This window comes from Leucoraja erinacea, chromosome 30, assembly GCF_028641065.1.
Source record: "Leucoraja erinacea ecotype New England chromosome 30, Leri_hhj_1, whole genome shotgun sequence".
NCBI lineage: Eukaryota > Metazoa > Chordata > Chondrichthyes > Rajiformes > Rajidae > Leucoraja > Leucoraja erinaceus.
Window position 1 is genome coordinate 21,360,764 of NC_073406.1, and position 23,955 is coordinate 21,384,718.

Sequence of the window (23,955 nt, forward strand, 5' to 3'; positions counted from 1 at the left end):
CTGAGGTCAGGATCGAACCCTGTTGCTCTGCTAAGAGGAACACTGAGGTGGCTATCCTTAGTATGATTTTTATTACTTTCATGAAATAAGCAGGAAATATGGACCGATAAGCTGATTTCCTGGTAAATAAGATTACTGGTGCTGGGTGATTTATAAGATGATGAAGAGGGGGGGGGTGTAAAAAGATTTTGTACTTTGCAGTAAATAGTACATGGCTGTGCCCACTCATAAGCAATTGGGGGAAATCGGCATGTTTCAGGTAGTTCACAGAATGTTTATAATATTATCTGACATGCAAAAAAACACAAACAGGAATAGGTTAAGCGCAAGGACCTTGAGACTGCTCTGCTGTTCAATATGGTCACGTCCCTCATTTATCAGATCTTTCAAAAAATTATCCTCCTTCAATGATCTAGTCTCCATCAGCCTCCATGAGGAGTTAATGGAATTCTGAAATGGACCCATTTTGCATAATAACCTAATAATTCTCTTCTGGACTGCATCCAATGCTGGTATATCCTTTAAGGGGTCTGAAGTAGAAAATATAATTCCAGGCGTGTCCTCCGAGCTGCTCTATGATTGTAACAATACATTCCAATTTTTAATTTTTAGCCTTTGGCTAACTGTCAATGTGAAATTTTGCACAATAAATTGCTTCACCTGTATGTTAATGTTTCATGCGATTATACTGTTATAAAGGCTAACTTTTACAACTCTTGTAAATGCATAAGAACAAGTAGATCCCCATGTATCTCACTCATTTGCAGTATTTTCCATTTAGATTATAAATCTACCCTTTCATTCTTCCCTGTGAATTACATGAGCTTGTATTGTCCTACATTAAACTGCATTTGCCATGTTTTCACACAATATATCTGCATCTTGCCACAGTCCAATCATTCTCGCAGTGTGTCTTCCCACATATTTTTGTATCATCAGCAAACTTGGATGTCTGCATTCTGTTTCCTCCAAATCATTACTGCAGAAGTAAATAATTGCGAAGAACTGCACCTTGGAGGCACTCCGCCAGTTACATTTTTCCAGTTGTAAGGATGCTCTTATTCCGACTGAATTCTGTGGTGGCCAGTCTTTAATCTATGCTCACTCTTTCTACCATTGCTCCGAGTTTTATCTGGTGCACCAGACAGTGGCACCTTTATTAAATGTCTTCTGGAAATCCAAATTTACCACATCTGGTGCTCCTTTCATGCAGATGTGGTACTGATAACATAACTTCAGCACTGTTCACCTGCAGAAGATGGAATTGCTTATCAGAAGATAGAAAATGTACTGTAAATGTAACAGATCTGAACAATTGAGTTTCCTTGAAATTGCATTCACAGGGGTTGTAAAAGATGGCCTTTATGATAGTATAATTTGTAATGGCATGGTAATGTTTTGATCTTGTTTGTTTAATTAGCATTTTAATAGCGCAGGCATCTTGATGCAAATAAACCTTAATAGTTCACTAAACATTCCTTCAAATTTGAGTAAAGCAAGTGGTCATCGTGGAATTGGATTGTTACAAAAGTTAATGAGGCGAAAAATGTGTTTGTATTCTGCAGGTCACTGTTGCAGCAGTCATTGCTAGTGCCCTACATGCTGTGTCGGAATCTTCCATATGGCTTCATTCAAGAGCTGATTAGAATGACTCACCAGGACCAAGAGGTATTCAAACAGGTGAGTTCAGCTATTTCAAGATTCATTCATTTGTATCTTATGGGGAAAAAAAGCCAGACTTGTTTCACTCTTGTTCCTAAATCAGAAAGCTGTAGCTTCATGATTCCACAGAGTGTGGTGTGTAGCCTGCGGGTCGAAGGGTCAGTTTTCATGCTGTATCTTTCGATCAATAAGATAAAGATATTTGTTTGCAGTTAGATTACTTCATTCACTGTGACATTTCTCGAGTCTCTAAATTTAAATATGCTTTGCATAACATAATTTTTGTGCTTAACAATTTTCCTAAAGTGCTCTTTATTTGTTCCCTCGGAGAAAGTCAGTGCTGGAGTGCTGGCTGCTCTTGGTGACAATGTTAATAGCCAAAAATGTAATTTTCCAACATTTTTAAATAAGCACTGTTGGCATTGCAAATGGGGGTTATGGAGCATCTCATTCACAGCTAATTTCAGTTCAAGAAATGAATTGACTATTTAGAACACCATCTTCGATCATCCGGATAATTTAAATAGCATGGTTATTTTGTTTCTGTCCTTGTTATGTCTGTTTTGAATTTTAAATCTGCCTTCTGCATTGCTTTACAATTTTTGGTGCAGGTTTTTAATTTCTAAACAAATGTAAGTGATGGCCATCTAGGGATATCTGCTGACTCGTAGAGTGAAAAATAAAGGCAATTGTGATGAATTACGAAGTCTGTCTGCTTCCTTGTTTTCAGACCATTGAACAGACTACTTGTTAGATAATGGTGTGGTTTGGATCTCCCAACCTGCTGTGTTGTGGTCCTTGCAACTTTTTATCTGCAATTCCTCTAGCTGTAACGCTCTGATTCTACACTTTGTATTTTTCGCTTTCCATTAGCTATTTTCCTTGCGTATAGTTTGATTGTCCTTGTTGTATGACTTGACTGGATAGCATTACTCAAGTACATGTGACATTAATAAACCAATATCAGTAACAGTACTAATACCAAGTTTGGGTGGTGATGGCAGTAGGGGCACTAGACAAAAAGGGAAAATAATGAATTTGTGCATTGGTTTAAAGAGATTTATTCTTTAGTAGCATTTCTGGGTTAAACAAGCTTATGAACATACTCTTTTGCATGGATATTAGGAAAAGTTGGGAATGGCATATAGATTTTGAATGTATTGTATAAATAAGCAGAAATAGCAGGAAGAATTATAACCTTAGATACTGCCAGGATGATTAAAATGTACTTTCATATACCTGCACTTCCTCCCTACATTATCATCTTTTCATCTACAGTACCCTCGGCATTATGGACCTCTATGACAGATTTTAGTTATAGTAGATGGAACCGTCCCTTTAAGAATACGGCTGCTAGTTACACTGCGGGAAGGCATTGAAATTGAAAAGCAATTGCTTCGATTAACACTTGTGCAGTGATATTCTATTAAACAATGTAATGAACAGCCCGTAATATTTTTTGCAGTAACAAAAATAAATTTTTAGCTGAAATAAACTTTATTTGCAAACAACTTGTTGCCTCTCAGTGTGACCGCTAGGTGGTTGAAGCAAATCTCTTGTTTGATTATAGCGGATAATCGGCAATAACAGACACCATTCCCCCACCTATGGTTCATTATAACAAGGGTTAGCTGCACATTTTCCACTCTTGGACATCACATGGATGGAACTTGACTTTGTAAATTTGAGTAGGTTATATTGTAGTGTTACTTATTTTGAGCTTGATGTTTTTATCTTGTGTTCAACAGATCTTTATTCCAATTATTCAAGGCCTGGCATCAGCCGTGAAAGAATGCTCCTTGGATGGTGATAACTTCAAGTATCCACTTGTGGTAAGAAGGCCTTCGGGGGAGGGGACAGTGGGGATTCTGTTTGAGTCCAAGTACGTCAGTAGTTCACTGCTATTACATTTGTCCTTCCAGCTTACTTTCCTCTTACACACACACACACACACACACACACACACACACACACACACACACACACACACACACACACACACACACACACACACACACACACACACACACACACACACATGCGCACACGCACACACAAAGGGTCCCAACCCGAAACATCACCTATCCATGTTCTCCTGAGATGTTGCGTGACCTGTTGAGCTACTCCAGCACTTTGTCTTCAGTTTATTGTGCAGATTAATGTGACTCACTTGCAGCACTCTACAAATGTTTTTTTTTTCTCCTTGATCTTTTGGTGGATCTGTTATCCTGGGGCGCAGACATTCCAGATTCAAAGAATTCCCTTGTGTGATGTATATGTAAATGCCAGTGCACCTTTAATATAAAGGGCTGTGCCTCGTGATCGAGAGCAGGTGACCTTGGAAGGCTTGGGAAACAGTAAATTGAGATCAGTATTACCTCCAAGTTCCCCTTCAATATATAACCCATCCCGACTTGGAAATACATTATACTTCATTGCTAATGGGTCAAAATTTGGGAATTTACCCTTGAGCAGTGTTCCTCAAGTATTCACAGACATGAGATTAAGACAATTTGGAATTGGCTTTGCGGTGCTTGTCAGTGCTGCCCCTATCCCACAAACTAGTAAAAAAAACAAGGAAGTTTATATAAAAATACAATTCTACTCCTCTGTTTTTCTTTCAAATTTGATTAACCAGTTGCTTCAAAGCAGATTATATTATTACTGTAACGTTTGTATTGTAAAGTTAATAACTTGAACCTTAATGCCCTGGCAACACGCAGCAGACAAATGCGAACACTCTCCCACAAGGAGGATCCCCTCACCCAGAAGGAGCTAGTCTCCAAAACTCAAGCAAACTATCACAGGCCGCATCACAAGGGTCTGTGGAGGGGGAATCGGCTCAAAGCGAGCCAAGCCACACTCGCACACAACAGAAATACGACACAGAACGATTTGGAAAGACGACTTGCACGAGAAGTGGGCGGTTGTCAAAACCCCCAACTCGACTTGTTATGTAAAATTGTTGGGCAATTTTTTTATAGTTTTGTAGTATGACGAGCACTGTTATTTGTGGTACTTTATCCACATTAAATTCATTAAGGTTCAAGTTATTAACTTTGACCAACGTTGAAGGGGGGGGGGGGGAATGTAAGGTAATTTAAGGGAAGGGGGAGAATTGTAATTAAAGTAAAGGGGGAGATGTGCTGTATATGTAAATGCCAGTGCCCCTTTAATATAAAGGGCTGTGCCTCGTGATCGAGAGCAGGTGACCTTGGAGAAGTGTGCGCGGGTGGGGCAGAATAAATCATACTTACAAGATGTCGGACGTGTTTTCCTTCTGCTTGTGCTAGTCACAACAGGGCCTTACGTGGTCTCAAACGTTACACCTTGGGCAGATCATCTAATTCTCGTGCACAATTATTTTGGAACTTGAAGTAACAAAAAAAGTGGATCTTCCCTGTAAAGTCTTGTAAACAACATAAATGTCCTGTATTAGTACCACAGTCCAAGTGCCCAGAGGCTTCAGATATCTAATAGAGCTCAGGCTACTTGCTTTTACATTCTGCATTGCTCAGACTATGATAACTATTGATTACTGCAAAACTCCTCAAAGCAAACTTTATACTCCTGCTTCAACCCCTGAGTTGTGGAAATGTTGCCTCGTGTTGAGTGGTTTGTTTACAATGTAAAATTTCAGTATTAGAAAAATCTTTAACATTAAAACTAGTTGTATTACTTTTTGGGGAAGAAATTTGGAATATATCCAACTTTGTGGGTGGGTAGAAGAAGTCCTGACATCTACTGACCATGGATGTCAAAAGAATATTAAGTTGCAAGTATATAAAGTTATGTTTCTAAAACAAAACCAGGGCAAAATGGAACATTTATAAATGTTATTTATCTGAAAGTTGATCAGTGACCAATTGATTTGGTCTTCCATAGCTAGTGTCTGTTAGTTCTCCGATCTTGTCATAAGTTCCTTTCCTTTTAGGCATTACAAGAACTGTGTGAAATTAAGTTTGGGAAAACTCATCCTGTGTGCACTTTGGTAAGTTTTATTTTCTATTGAATCTGTCTCCAGCTACATACACTTTTAACTTATTTTTTAATGCCAAGATTAAACTTTTTACTAACTATAAATAAGTAGCTTGTTGACAGAATCCAATGCGTAACTAATCTATGCAGACTTGAATATCTCTAGGTTCATTCTCTGGTCAGTTTTAAATTAGTTTGCTTCAGTTCAGGGTGTTTTGGCCTGCTATATGATTGGACGGGGTAAATGTAGGAAACGTGTTCCCGATGTTGGAGTCCAGAACCAGGGGTCACAGTTTAAGAATAAGGGGTAGGCCATTTAGGACTGAGACGAGGAAAGACTCTTTCACCCAGAGAGTTGTGAATCTGTGAAATTCTCTGTCACAGAAGGCAGTGGAGGCCAATTCACTGGATGTTTTCAAGAGAGTTAGATTTAGCTCTTAGAACTAAGGGAATCAAGGGATATGGGGGGGGAAAAGCCAGAGACGGGGTACTGATTTTGGATGATCAGCCATGATCATATTGAATGGCTGTGCTGGCTCGAAGGGCAGAATGGCCTACTCCTGCAACTATTTTCTATGTTTATAGTTATTCTTGGCATTCTTAAATTGGGATAGACAAATCGGGCCAGTGATTTCTCCAGCATCTCTGCTTGAAGCTGGGGAAGTTTACATTTTTACTGTTAGTTGATGAGGCTTGGCAGGGACCTTATTTGCCAATGGGAAATGCTTGTGGTAAATCCACCATGAACTCTACATTATTTTGCCTTCATAGGTGATATCATTGCCGTTGTTTTTGCCTGATCCTTTGAGTCAAGGCACAGGCAGAGAGCTGCAAAGGCTGTCATTCCTTGGTGCTTGCTTCAGCCTGTCTGTATTTGCTGAGGATGATGTAAGTACTGCAGTGTGTTTAATTATCTGTTTCATCTTTAATTCAAAGTACCATTCTGATTGTAATGGTGAACCGGTGGGGAAGCCGTCGAGAGCGAAGGGGTGACCCGGCGGGGGGTTGGGGGAAGGAAGGCAAATGAAGGGGGGTGGTCTGGTGGGGGGGCACCTGCTGCCATGTGCGGAGCCAGATAGAAGATGGGACTGTTCGCTGAACTTTTGTAACTTTGCCAGCGCTAGGAACGTAGCGAAACTTGCCTGGGTGAGGTCTGCTGTATGATGTTACTGGGTTGTATGCAAAACAATGCATTTCACTGTACCTGGGTACACGTGACAGTAAAGTATAATTGAATTGAATAGAGAACTGATTTTTAGAATTGCAGAATAGCTTTTAGTAACTGCATGAGAAACTATGCCTTGACACACTTTATCCAATCTAAGTTCGAGAAGGGATTTATACTCATTTACTCTTACCATTTTTCGCTCTTGAGGAATGGTTAAAAAGCTGTGAGTCGTTAAATAGGTGTACACATTTTAGCGCCGTCAATCATAATTAAGACCAGACCAAGCACCTAGTGGTGTAACTACCTCGAACCAATTGAGACATAGGGCAGAAAGGTTACACATAAAGACTGCATCATAGAAAGTTACAGCACAGGAAGAGGGCACATGATTAGTTTCCAAGTATTCTGTTATTTTGGGCAAGACCTTAACCTCGTGAGTAACTTTTGTTCATCTGCTATCTAACCTTTCTCAAATTAAACCTGTGACCTCTGTGCTAATAGCTAGAAAACAGCTCACCCAGTATGCATAATAAAATTAAAATGCTGCTGGCATTTTTCGACTTGGTGACAAGTTGGCTGACCTTATAAACTCATTGCGATGCAATCTAGGTACAGAGAAAGTGGTGGGAAATTACTTTAGTGTGATCTGCGACTTCAAATTGAATCTTTACTTCAAATCTAAACAATTACTTAAAAAATAAAAGTAAATTATCTATTTTTAATTATCGTAGATCCCAGTCTCACTACTTCCCAAAATAAGCTTTAGTTTTAGTTAGAAAATTGTGAAAAGATATAAATTAAGCCAGTTTTATCCTACTTAGGATGCTTCAAAATGATTCCTCCCTCATTTTTCATGGTCTTTCATAAGCAAGTGAATGATGAATGTAGACATGAATATCTGACCCTAATCATTCATTTGCGTTCTACATGCTAGACCCAAGAAGCTAATAATTCAATGTTATTTTTTTGAATGGTCATTTTCTTAATGCAAGGTGTCAGGGTTCTGACTTAATCTGTGTTTTGTATCAGACGAGAGTTGTGGAGAAATATTTCTCTGGGCCTACACTTACACTTGAAAATACTCGAGTTGTCAGTCAATCCTTGCAACACCATCTGGAATCGGCCAGGGTAAGTATTTCCAGCTGAATCTCTAATATGTTCTGGCTTTTCCTAAACTGTTTTTTGCAAAGTGCTTTTTATCCTTGTATCCACAAGACATCTCTATAAAATGCAGCAGCAATAAATATCTTGATCCCTTTGGTGGTAATTAAAAAAAAAAAAAAAGCATCTCACTGATTTATCTGCTAGATCGTGGTCAGATGATGTTTTGTATTTGCCTAAATTCCACATAAACCTATTAGTGGAGTTAATGCAGCTTTGGAAATGTACATTCAGTCCTATCAGACCAATTCTTAAAGATTTGGTCTCCATTTATCGATCTATTACAAGCATGTGGTGCAACACAACCTTAGAAATTAAGTCTTTCAGAACCGGGTGAGAGGTGGGTAAAGATATGAAGGAGGCATATCCCTTTCAATTTCTTTTTCTTTCTTTTTTTCTTCTCTTCTCTTTCCTACTCTTTTTATTTTTGCTTAGTTCACATCACCGCTGCTTTTCTTTTTCGAGCTATACAATACTCTCTCTCTCTCTCTCTAGTTCTTGCTTTTCTTACTTTTTTTTCTACTATTAAATTTAAAATAAGAAGTTATTCATGTCTTATATTATTATTATTGTACATCACTTCTAATAAAAATAGTTATAAAAAAATAAATTAAAAATAAAGGAAATGTACATTCATTGATCAACCTCTAAATAATACAACTCTTTCTAACCCAAGCTCACTGCCCTGGTTTGTGCGACCATTTTATCTATTACAGACATCTGTTTTTTATTTATATGAAATATTGTTGCAATATTATAATTAATTGAATGCTAGTTAAAAGTGCACAGGCAAATAACTAGCAGAAAAATCACAAATGCTGAAAACTTGAAATAATAGATGTTGGAAGTTAACAAAAGTTTCAGTTTGCATATCTTTCGGGCTAGGCATTTCCTGAAACATCAGCTGTTTTTTGTGTGTGTGTGTGAGAGCCTGGATCTGTGAAGCTTCATGCATGATTGGTTCTGTTCAGGGCAAAGCAAGAGATGGCACTAGAAACCTTGAGTACTGTCTCAATGTTACCAGCTATCTTACACTCTTGTACTTGTGTATGATTGTATCGAATGTATAGCAACATTGGTACTCAACTGCATGCAAAAACAAATCACTGTGCCTAGGTACATGTGATGATAAAGTACCATTGATACTGTCCACCGCTCTAAACATTCACTCCTCTGCCAGCACCCCATGGCTGTGTTGTGTACCAACTATAAAATGCACTGTACGTTATTTTACCAATATTTTCTAAACCACATCTACAATGATAAGAGCACCACAAGGTCAAATCTGAAGAAAGGTCTCGACCTGAAATGTCACCCATTCATTCTCTCCAGAGATGCTGCCTGTCCCGCTGAGTTGCTCCAGCATTTTATATCTACCTTCGATTTAAACCACCACCTGCAGTTCTTTCCTACACAAGTACATACTTGCAGGTTTAAGTTGTGCACCATCCTGTCCTGGAATTATATAGCAGTTCAGTTGTCCCTGGGCTTAAAGGCCGGAACTCCCCATCCAGCATTGTGTGGAAGGACTCTAATTATAAGCACTGCAACAGTCCAAATGTAACCCACTTCACCCTCTCAGAGGTAGTTGGGTTGATGGTGAAAAATGTAATAATTGAAACCATGTTAGCATTTGGAGTAACAAATATTGTAACCTTAATCTTTAAGTTCAATCAAGGGTTTTCAACCTGAAACGTTAGCGTCATTTCTCTTCGCACAAAGGTGTCTTGATTGGCTGAGTATTTACAGCACTTTCTGGTTTTATTGCAACTATTTGAAGTCTGCATCTTTTAGTGTGCAACATGTTGCTGTCATAGTTGGAATGGAAGATCAGTCCCCTTGGTTGTCGCCTTAGTAAGGAATTACTGTAGTGACATATGCAGATTAAAACCCATGATATGCTGTGCTATTTCCAAATTAGTAACAACTGGGGCCTTTTGGAATTATTTCGGGTGAGTGGTGGGTTCGATGTTCTCACAGCTTGTAATGTCTATTTGTGTTACAGAATGATCTTTTCAAAATTTTGCACAACATCTTGCTTAATGGTGAGACCAGAGAGAGTGCTTTAAATTATATGGCGGCAGTGATAAATCGCAACATGAAGAAAGCACAAATGCAAGTAAGTGCAGGATGAATCTCAATGGCAGGTTATCTCATTGCTGCTACTTCGAAATGAAGATGAAATGAAAACCTTTGGTGATGGATAAAGATATGAAACTTTAGATCTTTATTGGAATTGGTTTATTAATGTCGTGCTTGGCACAATGCAGTGAAAAACTATGCTTTGTGTACTATCCAGGCCATATAAGCCCATCAGGTGGTGCAAAAGGTAATAATTCTGATTGTTGTAGAATTTAGCAGAAATAAGTGTACCCAGCAAAGAAAACTGAACCTTGTATCTTCCCCTTTGCTCTCTATTGTACCCGAGTTTGAACTGAGTGTTATGCATGCCATCCAAACCGATCGGATATACCATGCATAATACAAAACTTTTCGCTGTACCTCAGCACATGTGATAATAAGCCAAAACCTAAAGTATAAATTTAGTTTTTGTAAAGAATATAGAACATTAAAAACTTTTGAAACCGTTTGTAGTTACAACAGAGAATTGAGTTGCATTGGGGAAAAATCTAAATACAACAAATCCATTTCTCAGACAGATGACCGGATGGTATCGACAGATGGATTCATGCTGAATTTTCTTTGGGTGCTTCAGCAACTGAGCACAAAGATCAAGTTAGAAACTGTAGATCCAATGTATATTTTCCACCCAAAATGTCGTATCAACATTCTAGCAGACGAGACTCGTGTGAAAGCCTCGATGGACGAAATTAAAAGTTGGCTTGCAGAGCTCAGTGAGTAAATATGGAATATTACATAAAAATGCAATAACAATAACACTGCTCAAAAATTGTGTATTTACTAAATCATCTATAGAATTATTTTCCTCTTTAGAATGTCAATTATTGAGCCAAAGACAGGGCATGCTGCATGTCTGGGTGCTCAGTTGTTAATTACACATAGAATAAAAGTACATTTACACAATACATTCTGCATAGAAAACAGAAAATGAAGCTTGAAGCAGAAACGGCAGCATCCTCTCAATAAAAAACGGGGTAATGTTATTAGAAAACAGCAGAGACTGGTGTTGGTTTAAATTGTGTTTAAAATGTCACAATGTGCCAGTATAGTCACCAGGCTTGATTGATATTAATTCTAAATATTCTGAAAATAACATTGTGACTTTGTGCAATCTCATCTTTTTAAAATATTAACCAATAGATGATCAGTCAACGTTTGCCGAGCCAAAGTTCCCAACAGAATGTTTTTTCCTGACGCTACATGCCCATCATCTTGCTATCTTGCCAAGTTGCCGACGTTATATACGAAGACTACGAGCTATTCGAGATCTCAACAGGTAGGAAGGAAAAAATAGAGATGTGATTTTCTGGTTATATTGTGCTTTTCACTTTGATGTACTGAAGGAAAGTCCAGCAACTGATTCCTACATAAACAGCAATCTGATAATGGCCAGGTATTCCATTTATGTTGATTACAGCAGAAATATTCACAGAAAATAAGCTCCTAACCCCACCACAACTAGAGATCAGTACTGAACAACCATCCACCTCATCAGGGACCCTCGGACTATCTTTGATTGGACTTTACTGGCTTTACCTTGCAATTGGCTTTATTCCCTTCTGTATCAACAGTGTGAATGGCTCGATTGTAATCATGTATTGTCTTCCTGCTGGCTGGTTAGCATGCAACAGAAGCTTTTCACTCTATCCCAGTATACAAGACAAACTAAACTACCTTTACAATAGAATACTACAGGCCACTTCTTGCACTACAATTGGCCTGTTTTTGCTAATCGTTTTTGTGCTAATGTCTTGTTTATGATAAGTTTGATTTGAGTTGATGGACCTTTGTGTAGCAGCTTGCCATCTCCAATAGTGCAGCACTCCTCCTCCCTAGTAGAGTTGTCTGAAGCTCTGCTGCTTGCACCTCTAGAATACCATTATTTTGATCCTGAAACAAGATTGCTATTGACTGAGCCATTGCTTCTGATTTTATACATGCAATATCAAATAGATAGTGCCGTTTTTTGGTTTGCAAATTTGCTCCCTCCAGTATTCAACTCGTATAATCATGTGGTTTACCTGAATGTTTATTTATTTTTGCATTGAATATAGAACAGTAAACAGACAAATGGGCCCTAAAAGCCCTGTCCTACGGTACGAGTTCATTCCAAGAACTCTCCCGAGTTTGCCCCGATTCGAACTTGGAGATTTACGGTAATGGCCGCTCGTTGGCACTCGGGGCTCTCGTGGACATCTTTCAACGTTGAAAAATCTTCACGTCTTCCCGAGCTTACCTGCAGTTAGTGAGACATCCCCGAGCTCTGACGTACCCACTACGTTCATTCTCCGTGCTTACCACGAGTTTGATTTTCTTTTTAACTTGGGAGAGCTCTTGGAATGAACTCGTACTGTGGGACAGGGCCAGTAAGCCCACAATGTTTATGCCAAATGTGTTGCCAAATTAAGCCGATCCTGTCTGCCTGTATATGATCCATATCTCTCTATTCCCTGCACTTCCATGTGACTATCTAAAAATTTAAATGCCACTATAGCTTCTGTCTCCACCACCATCCCCTGGCAATGTGTTCCAGACCCCACCACTCTTTATGCGGGGGGAAAAAGAAAACTTGCCCCACACTAAACATTCCCCCTCTCATCTTGTTGGCGATGCCATCTAGTGGGCATTTCCACTCTGGGTGAAAAAAAGTTCTGACTGTTATGCCTCATAATTTTATATTCTTGTATCGAGTTCCCCCACCCCCCAACTTCCGACGTTCCAGAGAAAACAATCCAAGTCTATCAAACCTTTCCCTGTAGGTGAAACCCTCTAATGCAGGCAACATTCTGGTAAACCACCTCTGCACCCTCTCCAATGCCTCCACATCCTTCCTGTATTGGGGTGACCAGAACTGGACGGAATACTCTAAATGTGGTCTTAGAGAGTTTGCCCATTTGTTGATGTTTTATGATGTGCATACATTTGTGGCCAATAACAGTACAGAAATCTTTTGTATAAAAAATTTGTAAAGTTACACATCTTCAAGTTAGAGATTGAGAAGGAATGGTTCTGCCTCAAAATTGAGAGATTTTGCTTTACCTCACATCTCTCAACTGTCTTTTTACAGTGGGTATAATTGGCACCAAACGTGTTTAAATTACCAGATTTTACTGGTTCACTTACCAAACCACATCCAATGTTCAAACATGTTGAATCTCAGAATTACAGCAGTAATTACAACTCCCCTTTGGCTTTGATCGTTGGGTCAGGGTTACTTCATGTGACTGCTACACCAGGGATACGATAGTATAGAATTTTCCTTAACTATGTTTCATACTGAATAACATGCTGTGTCACATGAGAGGAGTTTTCAAAGGCTGCTCCCTGGTACTCAAAATATACTCTAGAGATTTGGCTTAGATATACAGCATGGAAACTGGCCCTTTGACCCACATGTCAACCATAGATCACCTGTTCGCACTAGTTCTGTTATCCCATTCCCTACAAACTAGGGGGTAATTTACAGAAGCCCATTAACCTACAAACCTGCACGACTTTGGGATGTGGGAGGAAATCAGTGCATCCGCAGTTGCAAAAAACATGCAAACTCCACGTGGACGGCACGCGAGGCCAGAATTGAACTCTAGTCTCTGGCTTTATGAAGCAGTAGTGAGATCATAGTTCAGGTTGACACCCTGTGTCTCATTGAGGAAGTGCTGTCCTTCAATGGTGTGATCTTTTAATGAGAAGTGAGAGATATGCCTGCTCTCATGAAAGTCTTTGAATTCCCACGGCACTTGCTTTGACAAGCATGTATCAGTATCCCTGCCAGTATTTATCTTTCAGTTGACATCACTAATTCGGATGTGGTCATTATCACATTGCTGTCTGTGGGAGATTGCTGTGTACAAATTGGCTACTAATTTGATGAACATGAAGAATTGAATTGGCTGTAATGTGTTTTTGGGTCTCCAGAGATTACGAAAGACACTAAGTACAAATGTTTCATTTACAGTGGGAACACTGATATTGGTACAGTGAATGACGAAGGATGCACAATTAACCTCGTTGTTAAAAGATTTATTTGCACTTGTGCTCATTGGTTCACTACATCATTGAATTAATCCGCTGACGTTGTCCGGCTTGGAAGAATAGCAGAGATGAAATAATTGTCTGCACTTGGAAAATTAAATTGTGTGTGGAATGGTAATACTTAATGAAAGAAGTTTGTAACAATTAAAGACACAAAGTGCAGAAGTAACCCAATTGTTCTGGCAGCATCTCTGGATTGATGACGTTTCTGTTCAGGATCCTCCTTCAGGAGGGTTCCGATCCAAAACATTGCTTATCCATGTTCTCCAGAGATGCTGCCCGACCCACTGAGTTATTCCAACACTTTTTTTGTAAACCAGCAACTGTAGTTGATTGGCATCATAACAATTACACCACTCTCATACAAGCATTCTTCAACTGTAAATGTACCAATGCCAACTTTTATAGGATCTATCTTCAAACTATATTCTGATGTTGGTTTACAAAGACTGCTGGAGTAATTCAGTGGGTTGGGCAAGCATCTCTGGAGAAGGTGGATAGGTGGTGTTTCAGGTCTCGGCCCTTCAGATTGATGATAACATTTACCTTGTTTCTTCTCATAGGACCGTTGAGGAACTGAAAAATAGTGAAAACCAGTGGAAAGATTCTCCATTGGCAAACAGACATAGAGAGATGTTGAAACGATGTAAAACTCAATTGAAGGTATGTAAGCCTTGGATAGCAATGCCCCTTTACCACCAGAGCTGCTCCTTGATTGCAGCCGTTTTAGAATCTTACTGTAGGAGCCATTCATGCTTGGGCTAGTTACTGTTAGCATACTTTATTTTGTCTAGATATTTCTTGCAGAATTATTTTCAACACTTGGGGGTGGGCTTTTGATACATAGATGAACGTTACATATAAGCGTAGTCACAGGGAGTGGCTACATCAGACTGGAGAAAGAATACAGTTTTTACCAGGTCAGATAGTAAGAACGGAAAGCTACAATTTGTATAAGAATAAAGAGGATCTGGTATGTTCACTTCTTTGTCTGTACAACTACTTCAATAAAGAATCAATTAAACTGGAAAGAACTGGAAAGGATTTGTTTTTATCATCTGCGATTCATGGATGATGAATCGCAGATGATAAATTTGTCTGCGATTGTCTGCGATTCTCCCACAGACATAAATTTGTCTGCGATTCTCCCACAGACATCAGTTGCTACTCCTCCCTGCCTGTGTAGTAATAGCAATAAAAAGTTGGACATTGAAAAAGTTTGAAATTGTCATTAAACTTACAAAGAAGACTTGTGTGAATTTGTGGCTATTTCCAAGTTTCTTAGGACCTTGTATAACTACATGATCCAAAGTACTTCAAGTCCATTGAAGCACCTTGGAAACACAAGCTCTGTTGTCAAGTCTGGGAGATGGAGCAGTTAATATAAGCACAGCAAGATCCTGTAAACAATTTAATACATCCGCCACTTTAAATCTGATAATTGAGACACAATTTTGTCAACACAAGGATAACTTCCTTGTTCTATCTTGAGCTAGTGCCCTACTTTCTATATGTGCGGTGGAAATTGCAATCTGAACCTTTTGGATATAGCCTTGAAGTAGAACGTCCAATTGTTTTGCATTGTCTTTGTACTTTGAGATATCAGCCTAGATTATCCACTTGATGACTAAGTGCATTCAGTGGGATTGTCAGTTTAAAATGTATAGATTGGTTATTGTATGCAAGCTCTAAGTTTATTTTGGTTTTCTACTATTGGTGTATCAGGTTTGTTTGACTCAACTTCATGAATATTTTAAATAGCATTTTTATTACTTGTAAACCTGACATAGCAATTTGGCATTGGATTAAGTCCTTAAATTCTGTGTATAAAAACACAACTAACCTAGTACAGTTTGGATGAGAATTTATTTTCTATTTACGGAGACATTTTATCTTTGTATTTTGCCTCTAGAAATTGGTGCGGAGTAAGGCTTGTGCTGATGCAGGTTTGTTGGATGAACATCTGTTGAGGAGATGCCTCCAGTTCTATGGCACGTTAATTCAACTGATCTTTCGCCTGATTGATTCGCGCTACCCAGAGTAAGTATTCCACAGCAGAGCTGAACAAATTTTGCCCAGCATAGTGGCGTAGCTACAGTGCCTTTCATAATGTTTGGGACAAAGACCCATCATTTATTTATTTGCCTCTACTCCACAATTTGAGATGTGTTATAGGAAAAATCACGTGGTTAAAGTGCACATTGTCAGATTTTATTAAAGGCCATTTTTATACATTTTGGTTTCACCATGTAGAAATTGCAGATGTGTTTATAAGTAGGCCACCCATGACAGGCCACCATAATGTTTGGGACACATGGCTTCACAGGCATTTGTCATTGCTCAGGTGTGTTTAAATACCTCCTTAATGCAGGTATAAGAGAGCTCTCAGCACCTAGACTTTCCTGCAGTCTTTCCATTACCTTTGGAAACTTTTATTGCTGTTTATCAACACGAGGACCAAAGTTGTGCCAATGAAAGTCAAAGAAGCCATTATGAGACTGAGAAACAAGAATAAAACTGTTAGAGACATCCGCCAAACCTTAGGCTTACCAAAATCAACTGTTCGGAACATCAGAAGAAAGAGAGCACTGGTGAGCTTACTAATCGCAAAGGGACTGACAGGTCAAGGAAGACCTCCACAGCTGATGACAGAAGAATTCTCTCTATAATAAAGAAAATCTTCAAACACCTGTCCAACAGATCAGAAACACTCTTCAGGAGTCGGGTGTCAATGACCACTGTCCACAGAAGACTTCATGAACCGAAATACAGAGGCTACACTGCAAGATGCAAACCACTGGTTAGCTGCAAAAATAGGATGGCCAGGTTACAGTTTGCCAAGAAATACTTAAAAGAACAACCACAGTTCTGGAAAAAAGGTCTTGTGGACAGATGAGGCGAAGATTAAGTTATATCAGAGTGATGGCAAGAGCAAAGTATGGTGGAGAGAAGGAACTGCCCAAAATCCAAAGCATGCCACCTCATCTGTGAAACACGATGGTGGGGGTGTTATGGCCTGGGCATGTATGGCTGTTGAAGGTACTGACTCACTTATCTTCATTGATGATACAACTGCTGATGGTAGTGGCGTAATGAATTCTGAAGTGTATAGACACACCCTATCTGCTCAAGTTCAAACAAATGCCTCAAAACTCTGGCCGGCGGTTCATTCTACAGCAAGATACTGATCCTGCTAAAGCAACAAAGGAGTTTTTCAAAGCTTGGTCAATTCTTGAGTGGCCAAGTCAATCACCCGATCTGAACCCAATTGAGCATGCCTTTTATATGCTGAAGAGAAAACTGAAGGGGACTAACCCCCGAAACAAACAAACTAAAGATGGCTGCAATACAGGCCTGGCAGAGCATCACCAGAGAAGACACCCAGCAACTGGTGATGTCCATGACTCGCAGACTTCAAGCAGTCATTGCATGCAAAGGATATGCAACAAAATACTAAACATGACTACATTCATTTACATGACATTGCTGTGTCCCAAACATTATGGTGCCCTGAAATGGGGGGACTATCTAAACACTGCCATAATTTCTACATGGTGAAACCAAAATATATAAAAATAGCCTTTATTAAAATCTGACAATGTGCACTTTAACCACATGTGATTTTTTTCCTTTTTTTTTCTCTCTATTACAATTCTCAAATTGTGGAGTACAGAGGCAAATAAATAAATGATAGGTCTTTGTCCCAAACATTATGGAGGGCACTGTAATAGATTCACTGCTTCCTGACCGTAGTCAGAGGAACAGGGTTATTCTGTGACCTTGTGTAACATGGCCTAAATGGCCAGCTGGGTCAGAAGGAAAAGTAGTAATTTGTTAGGATATGGAAATGTTCCTATGCAGTTAGATCTCCTCGTCATGATAATTAGTGGATATTATATTCCTGCTTACTTTGCATCTGAATATCTTCAGCTTGTGCATTAGAGTAGGCCGGACTGGAGTGGGTAAATAAGGGGAAGCAGTAGCCAGTGAGAGTCCAGAGGGGTGTTATTGTAAGTGGTCTTGATAACATGCTCTGAGCGATGTTTAAAAAGTCACACTCAACTTGGGTCAGTCTGCCTTGAGGTGCAGCCAGGAAAAGGATGAGATTGTGAACCTCAAGTTGTGCTTTATGAAGTTCGAGTGCAAAATGTTTGTTCTTCCTTCCTTGCAGCATGACACTGCCCCTTAATCCTGATATCCCCAAGGTGTTTGCAGCATTGCCTGAATTCTACTTGGAAGATATTGCTGAATTTTTGCTGTTTGTTGTACAGTAAGTAAATGTAATTTCAATGGGATTGACATCGCGGGGGTAATTCTAACTTTGTCGGCACCTAAACTAATATAAACTTGTATTTATACTGTGCTGCTTAATTTTTAATTCAGACAAAGTGCTGGAGTAACTCAGCACATCGGGCTGGGGGACGTGAATAGGTGACGTTTTGGGTCGACTCTCCTGAAGAAGGGTCTGCTGAGTTACTTCAGCACTCTTTTTGTGAAAACCAGCAGTCCCTTATGTTGAGGTTTACATTTACCCTGGCAAGAATTCGAGGATTTTTTTTATTTTATTTTTTTATGAGGTCTATTGAATTTCTGAGTGCCTTTGTTTTGTTGTGCCATGTGCCAGTTTGTGCATTTAATTTAATGCTATTCATTTTCTACAGATATTCCCCTCAGGTTTTATACGAGCCATGTACTCAGGATGTCGTGACCTTCCTTGTTGTATTCACCTGTAGTCAAAACTATATCCGAAATCCTTATCTAATTGCCAAGCTTGTGGAAGTCGTATTTGTGACCAACCCGACAGTTCAGCCTCGAACACAGAAGTTCTATGAAATGATGGAAAATCACCCATTAGCCACGAAACAACTTGTGCCTGCATTAATGAAATTTTACACAGGTATCACGTTTTTAAATTTGCTTTGAACAATGGGATGGAAACACTCCAGTTAGTGCAAGGGGAATGCGTCATATATATTTGGACAGGTGAGCTTAGAGTGGTGTTCAAGGCTTTGTGAGATCACTATTGTTTAAATCAAACTTTTATTATATTACTTCTGAAAATAGTCAAGTTTCTTTGTTCAGTAGTGAAGCAGAATCATTAGACCAACATCAGATAGTGGGTGACAATTTTTCAAACAGATTGAGATTTTTTTTGGTTTCCTGAAAGAGTCCACGGGGCCCAAGACTAGTTAAAGTTATTCCTAAGATCCAGAGGTTTTGATGTCATGGGTATGGAAAAGTTGATACTTGTGGGAGAATCTTAAAAACGGGTTGCTGTTACAAAAACAAAATTAAGGAGTTGCTCATTTCATGTAGAAAGGAGGTGCCATTTTTTGATAGTCGTGAATCTTTGGAAATCTCTTCTCAAAGTGGAGTGGAGGCAATTTCTTTGAACATTTTTAAGGCAATGTTTTACTAGAGATGCAAAGTTTAGAAAGGTTTCTGCGATATAAGTGCACAGGAGGTTACAGCTGGATCAGCAATCTTTTGAAGGGTTTGGGGACTGAATTGGCCCATACCTGCTGCTTATTTATGGCAGACAAAAATGCTGGGAAACTCAGCAGGTGAGGCAACATCTATGGAGCAAAAGAAATGGGCGAAGTTTCGGGTCGAGACTGAAGGCGGCTTATTTATGTTTGTTTTAAGGAGAAATATCCTGTGACAAAGCTAAATAATTACAAGAAAATGTGTATATTTAATAAAAAGAGAATTTTCCCTTTGTACTTAAAGTAAAGTCCACCACCGACTGTCCAGTACCTCCTTTAATGCAGACAAAATTCTAAGAGAGCACTTGAAACCCCCCCCAAAATGTGGCTCCTAGGCCAGGTGAGGTGGCTGATCACGACTTCATCAGGACTTCCGGGACCGATTGGTGGATTGGATTTGCGCTCTGGAGCACGGGCCCAGCCAGAGCTGGCTAATCCATTCCCATAGCCGACGTCCACAGTATCTCAGCCCCCCAAGGATGTGGTCTCTTGGTCCGACAAAATAAGATCATAAAATAGATAATCTGGCAAGGCCCTTAAACCAAGGGTGCCGGAAAATTGGTGGTGGGCCTGTACAGACCCATCACAAAGAAATGCTTGCTTAGATTTTTTATTCCAGCCCTTTCATTCCCCTCTTGGAGAGTTGGACCCATTATGGCGTATTTTCACTGTGGTGTTGACAACCCAATACACATCCTCTTAGCTGGTCTTCTAGTTGGTTTGGCTTCAAAAAGTATTCATTCCAAAACGATACCTATTGCTTTTAAGGAGAAATATCAAGTGACAAAACCAAATGATTGCAAGAACTGCCTCAGCTGAGAACAAAGGTAGCATGAACAGATTTCACATGATTTGTTCATTTTGAAACCCAACCATTAAATAAAACACAATTGAAATTTAGCGTGTTTGTATTGAGCTGTGGATCTTTCTTTTAATTTGGCCCTTAGGCGGCATTATGTTGAAGTCATTACATTCTTGGATTAAGACTTTATTTTGCCTTCTGCAACCAGGGCTGCATTTTTGCATTAATATTGTGTGAAAGAAGCACGTCATTGAAGAGACTTGTCTTCATGTGCTGGGCACAGGAGAACTAGTTGACTACTCTGATGTGCTAGGTTCTATGTATCCAGTTCTGCTGATCTCTGAACATAGAGAGGAGTGCGCTGTCGGTCAGTAACCTTGCGTGCATAAGTGTCGGGGATCACAGGCCAGTTTCTCTCACACGTATTTAAAAGGTTTGTGCCTAGATAGATAGATAGCCTTTTATTGTCATTCAGACCGAAGTCTGAACGAAATTGCAGCAGTCATACATATAATACAATACAATAAAACAACAATGAACACATATTAACATCCACCACAGTGAGTCCACCCAGCATCTCCTCACTGTGATGGAGGCAAAAATCTTAGGTCTGCAGTCTCTTCCCTCCTCTTCTCCCTCTGCGCTGGGGAGATACCCACCGGGCTATTTTAAAAACAGTCCCGCGGCTCAAACACCGCGGCCCGGGGTGGTTGAAGCTGCCGCCCACCAGTCCTGCAGCCGCTGGCCCGTGGCCGAACCCCGGACTCGGGCCACCACCGCCAGAACACCGTCCCAGCCACCCTCACGTGAGTACTGTGCCGTCTTCAGCCTCGGGCTGGGCCGCCCCGACTTGGGCGTCGCTTCTCCCCTGGACCGGGCCGCCCCGACTTGGGCGTCGCTTCTCCCCTGGACCGGGCCGCCCCGACTTGGGCGTCGCTTCTTCCCCGGGCTGAGCTGCCCCGACTCGGGCGCCGAACCTCCCTCGGGCTGCCAGTGCCGCACCTTCCCGAGCTCGGCCGCTCCGACGGGAGCCTCGTTCCACCCTCGGGCTGGCCGTCCTCACGGGAGCGTCCCAACCTCTTCCAGCCCTGAGCCGGACCACCCTCACGGGAGCGAGCTCGGGGTGAGTCCTGATGGTGCTCTGCCTCCGGAGCCTCGAGGTCGTCAGCTCCATTAGGCCTCAGCAAAGACGGAGGCAGGGAAGGGGAATACGACAAAAAGATCGTATTCCCCCGCAGGGAGAGACTGCAAACCCCGTTTCTACTGTTTTATACTGAGTTTCAGATGAATTTGAGAAGTAGTATTAACTTGATATTTAATTTACTACTTAGATGTTGAACATACTGGAGCAACAAGTGAATTCTATGACAAGTTCACTATCCGTTATCACATCAGCACAATATTTAAGAGCCTTTGGCAGAACGTAGCGCATCAAGGCACCTTTATGGAAGAGTTTAAGTAAGTTGCCGCATCTCTTTTTCTCCGATGATGGGTAAACGTGCAAGAGTGAAGAAGCTAGCGATTTTGCAGTGAAGCAGTAACATGGAGGCACAAGAAATGAAGGATCATGGAATCTTGAGCAAAACACAAAGTACTGGAGGAACTTGGCGGTCAGGCAGCATCTGTGGAGGGAATGGATGGGCGTCATTTTGGGAGAGGCCCTTCAGACTGATGGGAATGGGGGGGAAGAAAGCTGGAAAAGAGGTGGGGAGAGCAGGACTAAATTTATGGCAATAAGTACAATAGTGTGCAGTCAAAGGCTTTTGGTAGTTAAAGTGGATTTACCAACTTGCTCTTTTTGGGGATATCTAACTCTACATTTGCACATTTTGTTTTATAATAGTTCTGGAAAGCAATTTGTCCGTTACATCAATATGTTAATAAATGATACCACATACCTGCTGGATGAGAGCCTGGATTCTCTTAAACGTATCCACGAGGTGCAGGAAGAAATGAAGAACAAAGAGCGTTGGGACGCGTTACCCAGGGTAAACCCGATATTTTGTTTCATGTTAGTTAATTTGTTTTTCAGCAAGGAGACGGGTGATGGCCAGTGAAAGAAGGATGAAGCTTAGACATAAAGTTGCAAGCACTCTCATGGGATTGTGCTGTAGGGTCCCCATTAGCAAGTGGGCGATAGAGGAACTGATATGTAGACAGCTTCCCGATAGAGGCTAGAGTATCAGGGTTGTCTTAGTGGGTGATTTTTAACTTCCCCAATATTGACTGGGACTTAGTGCAAAAGGCTTGGAGGGGGCAGAATCTATTACCTGTGTCCAAAAGGGTTTCTTGAAACAGTATGCAGATGGTCCAATCCGACAAGAGAACACACTGGACCTTGTGTTGGGAATTGAGGCTGACCTGGTGACTGGGATTTGAGTGGGACCATCACAACTTCAAATACCAGAGGACAGAGCTTTGGTGAGAGGGGCAAAGTTTAAAGGAGATGTGCGGGGCACGTTTTTAAGAGGGTGGTGAGTGCATGGAAAGTGCCGCTGGGGGTGGTAATAGTGACATTTAAGAGACTTTTGGATAGGAACGCAGGTTATGGAGGGCTCTGGGTTGTGTGTAGGAGATAGAGACGGGGGGAAGGGGAACTCGAGACAGTGGGTCCTCTCCGGAATCAATGCGGTCACGTCTGTGTGGAGCCACAGGAGATGGGCAAGGTCCTCTGAGTATTTTCCTCTGTTTACAAAAGAGAAAGACAGGAGGACTGAGGAATTTGGGGCAGTCATTGGACGTGTCTTGAGAGCAGTCAGTGTGACCGTTGAGGTGGTGCTGAAGATACAGTTGGGTATGAAGGTCGATAAATCTCCAGGGCCTGATCAAATATATCCGAGGACATTGTGTAAAACTAGAGAGGAAATTGCCGAAGCCCTGGTTGAAATTTAAGTCATCTTTAAATAAAGGAGGGGTGCCGGAAGACCAGAGGGTGGCAAATGTTATACTTCCACTCAAGAAGGGCTGCAGGGAAATTGCTGGGATGATAGGCCATTGAGCTTAACATCTGTAGTTACTAGAGGGTATTCTGAGGGACGGGATATACTGGCATTTGGATGAAAAGGGCTGATTAGGGATAGTCAGCATGATTTCGTACATGGCGGTCATGTCTCACAAATCTGAGTTTTTTGAAGACGTGACCAAAAAGGTTGATGAGGGCAGAGCTGTAGATGTTGTGCACATGGACATCAGTAGGGCATTCGACAAGGTTCCACATGGTAGTCTGCTCTGGAAGATTAGATCGCATGGGATCCAAGGAGAGATAGCTGAATGGATAGAAAATTGGCTCCATGGAAGGAGACGGAGGGTGATAGTGGAAGATTGCTTCTCGGACTGGAGGCCTGTGACTGGTGGTGTGCCACGCAGTTTGGTGCTGGGCCAGTTGCTGTTTGTCATCTACATCAATGATATGGATGAGAACATACAGGGCAAGATTAGCAAGTTTGCTGATGATGCAAAAGTGGGTGGTTTGCAGATAGTGAAGATGGTTGTGAAAAATTGCAGCAGGATCGTGATCAATTTGC

At 40.7% G+C, this 23,955-nt stretch overlaps 1 protein-coding gene across 4 annotated transcripts in view; it reads left to right on the forward strand.

The window, feature by feature from the left end:
* The window catches only part of ube4b (ubiquitination factor E4B, UFD2 homolog (S. cerevisiae)), a 78,592-nt gene that overhangs the window by 39,525 nt on the left and 15,112 nt on the right, over positions 1-23,955 (forward strand). For all 4 annotated transcript variants that reach the window (XM_055659641.1, XM_055659642.1, XM_055659644.1 and 1 more), the window contains exons 9-22: positions 1,566-1,680; positions 3,411-3,494; positions 5,597-5,653; positions 6,412-6,528; positions 7,838-7,936; positions 9,975-10,088; positions 10,626-10,824; positions 11,252-11,387; positions 14,707-14,806; positions 16,056-16,183; positions 18,315-18,413; positions 18,805-19,040; positions 21,763-21,889; positions 22,275-22,419. In XM_055659641.1, the coding sequence (XP_055515616.1) occupies positions 1,566-1,680; positions 3,411-3,494; positions 5,597-5,653; positions 6,412-6,528; positions 7,838-7,936; positions 9,975-10,088; positions 10,626-10,824; positions 11,252-11,387; positions 14,707-14,806; positions 16,056-16,183; positions 18,315-18,413; positions 18,805-19,040; positions 21,763-21,889; positions 22,275-22,419 (1,756 nt within the window). The remainder of the gene's footprint in view (positions 1-1,565; positions 1,681-3,410; positions 3,495-5,596; positions 5,654-6,411; positions 6,529-7,837; positions 7,937-9,974; positions 10,089-10,625; positions 10,825-11,251; positions 11,388-14,706; positions 14,807-16,055; positions 16,184-18,314; positions 18,414-18,804; positions 19,041-21,762; positions 21,890-22,274; positions 22,420-23,955) is intronic.